This window comes from Danio rerio, chromosome 11 (genome assembly GCF_052040795.2).
Source record: "Danio rerio strain M-AB ecotype USA chromosome 11, GRCz13ab, whole genome shotgun sequence".
NCBI classification, from domain to species: domain Eukaryota; kingdom Metazoa; phylum Chordata; class Actinopteri; order Cypriniformes; family Danionidae; genus Danio; species Danio rerio.
In genome coordinates, this window is record NC_141031.1 from 18,720,888 (window position 1) to 18,730,000 (window position 9,113).

Sequence of the window (9,113 nt, forward strand, 5' to 3'; positions counted from 1 at the left end):
TTTGAGAGTTGCACGTCAGGATTTATGTAAGAGTACAGCAAACAGTATGTGATTGTTTATTGATGCAGAAGTGTAAACTGACTTTAACTATATACTTTATAAATTTGAATATACAACACACAAACCTGTTTGAGTGCATTGCGTGCGATGGTCTGGAATGCCTGCTCTACGTTGATGGCCTCCTTTGCACTGGTCTCAAAATATGGGATGTTGTTCTTACTCTGACACCAAGCTTGTGCTCGCTTAGTTGTTACCTGAGGATATAAATGTGTAAAAGCACAATCAAAATGTGTTTTCAACTTTCAAAAAAATCCTAAAAAAGAAAAATATACCATGGTTTTGAAAAAAATATATAGTCAAAAATAAATAAATATAAAATAATAAATATAATAATTAAATTGTTTATATATTTTAATACATAACAAGGGGCTGATCACACTGAACAAGCTTTTTGCGATGGGAGGCGTCTTTTTTGAATAATTTACTAACGGCCGTGAGTGTTTTGTACGCTGCTTATGTGCCCTGTGCGCCTCGCGTTTTAACCGGCTGCTGCGCCTCGCGTTTTTGCCAGTGTGTGCTCGTAGTTGAAAAAAAAAAAAATCCACTTTGAGCTGGAAAAAGAAAAAAAAATTGCGTTACGCCAGTCGCATCTTTTTCATTCTCCAATCAAATGAAAGCAGAGGCGGGGTTTCTGTTCAGATGACTGCAGTGTTTGTGTGGTCAAGACAACAACGGAGGTGTTTGAAGATGGAGGAGAGACTTGTGGTTGCTGTTTTGAGTTATCCGGTGCCGAATAAATCACAAATCTTGATTTTCACAATATAATTATATAACTAAATTATAGCAATGTCAACAGCAACACTCTCGCACATAACCCAGCTGATTCAGTCGTTGCCTAGTGACATAAAAAGCGCTACTTTTTTTCTTGTCAGCAAAAAGGGCAGTGTGGTGCGCCTCACATTTTTAGAACGTAAAAGTGCATTCGGTGTGATCAGCCCCTGAAACAAGAATCAGATATTTGAAAATGACAATAAATGTCACAGTATTAATGTCATTACTGTATTTTTGATCAAATAAACGTACTCTTTGTGAACACATTATTGCCAACCCCCAACATAGAAATTGTAATCCCCAAGGATTATGGTGACCACCGTTAGAAAAATATTGGATTCCGGCTGTTTACACAACAATTCAGCCAAAAATTTAATTTTCTTTTGCCCTTAAAAACTAATTTTTTACTCTACAAGACAACTTTTCAAAATGATGTGCCTTAACAAATAAGCCAGACCGTTATTTGGGATTATTTTACACCCCCCTAAACATGCATCGTTTTCAAAGACTCGTCTTTTTGGACACAATAACGGCTAAACTTAGAAACCCATTTTTCAAATGCATCCACTTTCAGTCAAAAAAAAAAAAAAAAACACCATTGCTGTGTAAACAGGCAACACTTACAAAGTTTACAGTTTTTGGCTGAAAATGTTGTTGTGTGAACTGCCCCTCAGTCTACAGAATTAATCGAAAAAACTGGATTCAGCCTACACAATAGTCGTGGCAATGCAACTGTAACTCCTAATTTCTTGTTGTTTCTGTTGACAAAAAAATAAATTGAAACGCACACTGAATTCTGACCAACCAATTGCTTGTTTTCTTCAGCCCTTGATGGGGTGAAGAACCATAAGAGTACCAGTTTTTCAATGAATAGAAGCATCAATCAGTTCCATTACTGGCTTTCGTTTCACCATGTTTGAAAGCTGTGAACAGAAAAACTTCAGTTTTCTTGTTTAACATTAGATTTGTGACAGATCCAGTCATGGAGGACCAAACAAAAATGAAACATGCTCAGAATGACATGAAGCTTCCCAATCAGGATCCCAGTTGTTTGCATGTCAATCATGGTCCCAGAAATGGTCTAAAACACTTCATCAATGCATCTCAATATCTTGTTGCTTACAAATCATCACAACATCCACGTCAAAAAACCAGGGCTGATATTGTGTATAATGTATCCCGTCTTCCTCACGACAAGTTATTTGAGGTATCATTCACTGGAAATTCAATGACTTAAAACTTCTCCGAGACACTTTACGTGTGTATGAAGAGGGTGCAGCTGCTCTTAAATTAGCTCCCTTGGCCTCTTAGAATGTGACATGATCTTGAAATAAACTCTGTACTCACATCTATAAGTATCAGTGAAATGACATTTTTCAGGAAGTCTGGATTGCCATGAAAAAAATCCTTCTACGCTGAACGTCTTAAATTCAAATGTCAAAGTGACTGTCCTGATTTAATGCCTTTTAGGAAGTTTTAGAAACAACAAATAATAAATTGACTTCTAGTTAATGATTTGGTATCAGAAGTAGCTTATATAAAGGGCAAAGGCCTCTAGATTACGCTTATTTTACCAACACAAAATATGACCATGCCTTGATTTTTAATTATTTAATTAGGACAGTAAGGTCTGACTTTGCTTAGACAAAAGTCTCGTCACTTGTCAGAAATAATGTACAGTATAGAATATAAAGTCATGGTGCAGTGAACAAAGAATTAATATTGTGTATGAGTTTCATGAGCTCAATAATGTTCATGTATGGTGACTGAGTTGACCAATCCTAGAGCATCTTGACCTTCTTTGTTTTCAGGAACTTTGATGTGGAGGCTGAAGTATGAGAAGGAGCGCTATTCTGCTGAAGAATTTGCCCTATCCTGTGATTTGTAATGTAATGTGCAGCACAAATGTCTCAATACCTCATATTATTGATGTTCCCATCTACTCTGCAGATCTCTCGCACGCTCACATACTGAATGTAACCCCAAACCATGATTCTTCCTTCACCAAACTTGGCTGTTTTCAGTGAAAATCTTAAGTCCATGCGGGTTTTAATCTACCTTCTACCAACTTTCCAAATGATCAACTAGATGTTAAGTCATGATTTGTTGCTATTTCAACTGGGATCGACGACAAGACCTTTAGTCAGGCATTGTACAGTATAATGGGGTATATGCACAGCTAGTGTTTTTGTACTCCTATACCGATAAACTACTGGTGAACGGTTAATGTGGCTTTTTTATTTTAAACAGTTCCTTTTACGCCTTGGATGTTGTATAGTACTTAAAAGATAATCAGTTAAATAGACTTCACTATTCATTTAGTGGTTCCAGCGTAAAACAAGATGAAAAGTGCAGAAAACACTATTGAAAATACTAGGGTAAAACAAATGTTCATATTTTAAAGACATGGATAGGGAAAATGTAATTTAATGCAGTGCTTCTGGTACATTCTGAGGCACACTTTATATCGTATATCAATCAGGTAGTGAAGATCAGTGATTTTTAAAGAAAACAGACCTTAAACACAGCAATTTTGTAAATACAATTCACCAGAAGTGCTTTCACCAAAAGTTCTTCTGCATATGCCCTTTTGGTTTATAAATCCAAAGATCTTTCCAAGTGGCCTCTTTTCCCCCCTATACTTTTATATGATGAACTATTCATATCAACAGTGCAAACCACTATAAAATAAATGTCTTTTGGTACATCACTCACCTGTCTATTCTCCAGATCGATTTTGTTGCCCAGCACCACGAAAGGGAAGTTTTCTGGGTCTCGAGGACTGGCCTGGATCAGAAACTCATCCCTCCAGCTGTCCAGTGTCTTGAAGGTGTTCGGGGCAGTGACGTCAAACACCAGGACGCAGCAGTCAGCACCACGATAGAAAGCAACACCCAGAGACTGAAACCGCTCCTGACCTGCTGTGTCCCATATCTGAGAAAGAAACAAAACACATGATCATTAATATATGGATATTCTGTCAAGCTGCATAAAAAAAAACACACACACAATTTTAATGGTGGACAGTCAGATATTTTTGGAATTCTGATGAAAAGTCAAATCTGAAATACCATTTGTGTTTTGTTTTTATGACTTAAATGAATTAAATGCGATTAATGATGAATGGCATTAACTATCTTTAGCTAACTGGGGTAAGAGTCATTTGGAAGACAAAAAAGGCAATTGCAACTTTGTCCCATACAGTTTTAAATTCTTTCTTGCAATTCCAATTGTAAACCTCACAACTCTTATTTTCTTTCCCAAAATTCCAACATGAAATTTCAATATTTGAAGTCAGAATTGATAATTGTGAAGATTTTCATACAGAAATTCCATTATAAGAATTATATTTAGAATTGACAATTTCCTCACAAAATTTAAATTTTGCTTTGAGCTTTATAACTTTAAATTCAGAAATCTCAAAATTAGTTGGAAAGAATTAGCTTTGTGACAAACTAGTTATTACAAATAAATAATATACTATTATACAAAAAACTTTATTTAGAGTTTGTCACAATACTGACTTTTTTCCTATCCAGATTTAAGATTTCAGAATTGTATACATGCATAAAATATTAATAAATAAACATTTACATTTGGCTCACAACTCTGAGATATAGCTCACAATTCTGAGATTTCTTAATTCATAAAATTTTAAATATAATGTATAAATTTGCGTAGAATTCTTTGAAGTCTAGGGTATAAACATTAAAAAAATTTAAGATGAAAATAAATGATTTAATATACAGTGACAATTATTGTTAAACAGTTGGAGTCAGAATTATTAGCCCCCCTATAGAATTTTCTTTCTTGAATATTTCGCAAATGATGTTTAACAGAGAAAGGAACGGTTCACAGTATGTCTGATATAATATTTTTTTCTTCTGGGGAAAGTCTTATTTGTTTTATTTCGACTAGAATAAAAGCAGTTTAGAAAAAAAACATTAAGGTCAAAATTAATAGCCCCTTTAAGCAAATCTTTTTTCGATGGTCTACAGAACAAACCGTCGACACTCGACAGCTTCTACATTTACTTTGACTTGTATTTCATTGCAGACAATACAACAAACATTATTTAGTGTGTTCCTCATAATTAAATGTTTTTTTTTTTTATAAACACCAAAAGTGAACAAGTGATGAAGTGTTTTAAATGTAATTTTGTCCCATTCTTCCTGCAAACAAGTCTTAAGGTGGGCAACAGTACAGGGTCTTCATCGTCACATTTTGTGCTTTAAAATACACCACGTTTTCTCTATTGAAAAGGAGTCGGGACTGCAGACAGGCCAGTCAAGTACCTGTATCCTCTTGCTCTGTAGCCAGGACTTTGTAACATGTGTAGAATGTGGTTTTGCATTGTCTTGTTGAAATGTGCAATGGTGCAGCAGATTGAGCTACAAAATATCTATGTTCTTTTTTAGCATTAATGGTGCCATCACAGAAGGGCAAGTTACCTTTGCCAAGAGCATTTGACCATGACAGCGCCTGGCTTTTGGACTTGTTGCTAGTTAGAGTCTGGATGATCCTTTTCTTCTTTGGTTCAGAGCAAACGTTTTCTCTGAAAAAATACCTGAAATACTAATTCATCTGACCACAATACAAATTTCCACTTTGTGATGGACCCTCCCAGAAAAGACGACTGTGCTTCTGGACACTGTTAACATAGGGTTTCCTTTTAGCAAAGTTAAGTTTTAAGAGGAAGAGGATACAGGTACTTGATTGGCCTCCACCAGTCTTCTATAGAAAATGTGTGATTTTTGAAGCACAAAATGAGACAATGAAGACCTTGTACATTTGCCCACTTTAAGACATGTTTGCAGAAAGAATGGGACACTGTAAACATAAGGATTCTTTTTGTCACAGTTCAGTTTTCACTGGCATTTTTGGATGTAACTTCGTATTGTGGTACTTGACAAAGGTAGAGCTGGGCGATATGGCAAAAAAAAATTATCACGATAATTTTTTCATATCAGTCGATATTGATATTTATCACGATAAATGTAACATCTTTATATCTATCAATTTTATTAGACTTTCAGTATGCCAATCGCTTTGTGCATCTGATTTAACACATTTAGTTAAATGTGTTAGCTGTCTGACAATATAAATAATAAAATAAAACAAAAGAACAATCTTAATTCAGCATTTACTGTTCAAGTTTTCAACAACCAAAGACATTACAAGTTATTGGATATTATTGTTCAACATCAGAAAAAAAAAAAAACCTGGTTTGGAACAAGTAAAGGTGAGTTAATGGTCACAGAATTTTCAATTTTGGATGAATTTGGATGTATTAGGGTGAAATATACTTTAATATATTTTATTTAGGGATGTTAACGATTACTTGATGATAGATTGATTGTCAATAACACTTTAATCAAGATCTTATTGATGACTGATTAAACATGGACATGTAAAGGTTTAGTTATGCTTTGCGCTGTGAGACGTCCACGCGTTACATAATCAAGTGTGTGCAGTTTACCTTATGCAGTCACCCTCTTGACATCGCATAGCGGGACGCATAAACCCAGTTATGCGCAGATCTCCGTTATATCCGCGGATGTTTTAACCAAATTTGTCTGACAGACTAGCACAAATAGGCCTATGCAGACTGTTATTTTACAAATCGCGCATTACAACAAAAACGTGGGGAGCCGTAAAGGTTGTAATTTTGCCTCCCCTTAGTGATGCGTAAATGGTGGTTATATCTGCAGGCACTGCGGATAAACCGCGGGTCGGGTAATAAAAAAATACATTAGGTGCATTAGGAGAGGCAGAGATGGCGCGGCCACGCGGGAATATGAAAAGCGGAGAGCGCGCTTTTTCCTTTGATCTAGTTTTTGGTGTATTTTGCTCACATGATTATGATTTTCGTTTTTTTGCTTAACTTTGGTTTGGGTAAAATTATTTTGCATTACTTTTGCCCACTTTGAGAAATTTTGTGAGTTTTGTTCATTTTTATTTAGATTGATTTGTATGTTATTTTTTTTGGGCTCAGCTCTTTCCCAACAATATTGAGCCACCCTATTTCCTCAACTTTACTCTTTTATCAGAGTAAGGTGGATAGGGAAGATGTCGTACGACTTCCATTTTTCAAACACAAACAAAATTTATTGTTAAAGACATCAGGTAAGAGGTGAATGTCATCTTTATATTTATTTTATTCAGAATAGGGAAGAATGCGACGCACTGCACTGAAGGACTTTTTTCTTTTCATCAGTTTTTAGCGAGGAAAGGGGTTATTCATGAATTAGAAATGTTTTGTTATATTTATTTCTTTTGTTTGGCTTCACTATCAACCCCTTACTCAAGTTTAAAATTTTTTTTTGTTTGATCCTTTCAATTTGCTACTTTATTATATTATTTTTATTGTAAATGTTGTAGTGTAAATATCCTTAATACAGCCTGTAGAGCAAGCTTCAAGTGTTCATTAGGATGTGTTTGAGATTGTGTTGTCTGTCATATCTTTTGTCTGTCTTTTCTGGGGTTTTTCTCCTAAGGCATGGGTTTTGAAAATGATGACATGAGACTCTGCTGGGTAGTTGCCCCGGTTTTCCAGTACTTGTTTAGGTCTGTAATTTCTTAGCATCTTCATAAGGGTGGTCTTGTTTTAAATGATAAAACAGGCTTGTAGTGTTGCCTGCTTTTGATGACATGAGTCGCTGTTTTGTGTCGGATAGCAAAAAAACTACGTAGCTCATGACTGAGGTCTAGTCACGTTTCTTGTCTGTGGCTCTGACCTTTTTTACCCTTTTTTTTCTTACTCTCTTAAGTACAACTAACATTGTATGGCTGTAACCTTGTACAGCGTGCGGCATCCGGAAGGGCAGACTGCAAAATGCTTGTGCAACGTTACGCATAGTGTGTAAATATTATCGAGCAATTATCAAACTGTCATTATAGTTTTATTGAAACATTTTATATCATGATAATTATCAATATCGAATTATCGCCCAGCCCTAGACAAAGGTTTGCTAAAGTAATCCTGAGCCCATGTGGTGATATCGCTTATCGAGATCATGGTTGATCAGCTTGCTCTCTGGTCCTTTACGCACCGAAATTCCTCAAGATTCTTTAGTTTAACTCTGTTTTTTATTGAAATATGTTAGTCAGAGAGCCACAGCATTAGATTCACAGAATCATTAGACATCAACTGCTCCAATGTGGTGGTAGAATACAATTTTGCTCACAATTTCTTTCTCTATGAATAAAACAATATAATTACATAGTCAAGCATTAAAGAAAAACAACAACAACAACAACAACAACAACAAAAAACAACAACAGTACAGAGAATAAATAAATACAAATACTCAAAGGGTACAACAGTAGAAAATAAAAGAATAATATATATTTTAAAAAAAAAAGAAAAAAAAAAAGAAAAGAAAAAAAAACACTCCATAACTATGCCAGGGGCAGGGAAAATAAGTCGGCTATATACTTGCATACATATATATACATATATATATACATATATATATATATATATATATATATATATATATATATATATATACATATATATATATATATATATATATATATATATATATATATATATATATATATATATATATATATATATATATATATATATATGTTTATTTATTTATTATTTTTATTTTTAAAGTGTAAGAGGAAGGGTTGCCAGATAGTGTAAAATTTTTCAGTATTGCCGCAAACTGTATATCTAATCTTTTCTATTTGCATAGACTGCATTAGATCATGCATCTAATGTATGTAACTGGGTGGGGAAGGATTTTCTTCAGTTTAGTGTTATGAGCCTTTTAGCAATTATTAAACAAAAGGCAAGTGCATTTGATTGTGTATATGACAAAGAAACATTTGTAGGGTTAAGTCCAAATAATGCTACTAGGGGGCATGGTTCAATATCTAAAAGAAAGCATTCAGAAAATGATTTAAAAATTGATGCCCAAAAAGTGCTTAGCGCTGGACAAAGCCAGAAAGTATGAAGAAGAGTGGCTGGAGCTTGTCGACACCGATCACAAATTGGATCAAAACCAGGGTTAATTTTGGATATTCTTGCCTTAGTCCAATAAACTCACTGCAATAATTTGAATTGTATAAGGGAATGACGAGCACAAATAGAAGAGGTTTGTACACGAGACAGAGCCTTGGACAAGATTCTTTTAATCTTTTAATTGTTTTGCACTGTTGAATGTGAAATATCCAAATGTCTTATCTTTTATTGAGGTGCATTGTTTTTAAACATTTCCTCACATATTTGTAGCAAAATTGGTGATCCTATTCCCATCTTTGCTCCT

General features: G+C 34.6%; 1 protein-coding gene across 1 annotated transcript in view; it reads right to left on the reverse strand.

Annotated features, from left to right (window-relative positions):
• Positions 1-9,113, reverse strand: part of rab7a (RAB7a, member RAS oncogene family) — a 34,861-nt gene that overhangs the window by 2,122 nt on the left and 23,626 nt on the right. Inside the window, exons 4-5 of the mRNA NM_200928.1 lie at positions 3,547-3,765; positions 126-254 (exon numbers count right to left, since the gene is read on the reverse strand). Of these exons, the coding sequence (NP_957222.1) occupies positions 126-254; positions 3,547-3,765 (348 nt within the window). The remainder of the gene's footprint in view (positions 1-125; positions 255-3,546; positions 3,766-9,113) is intronic.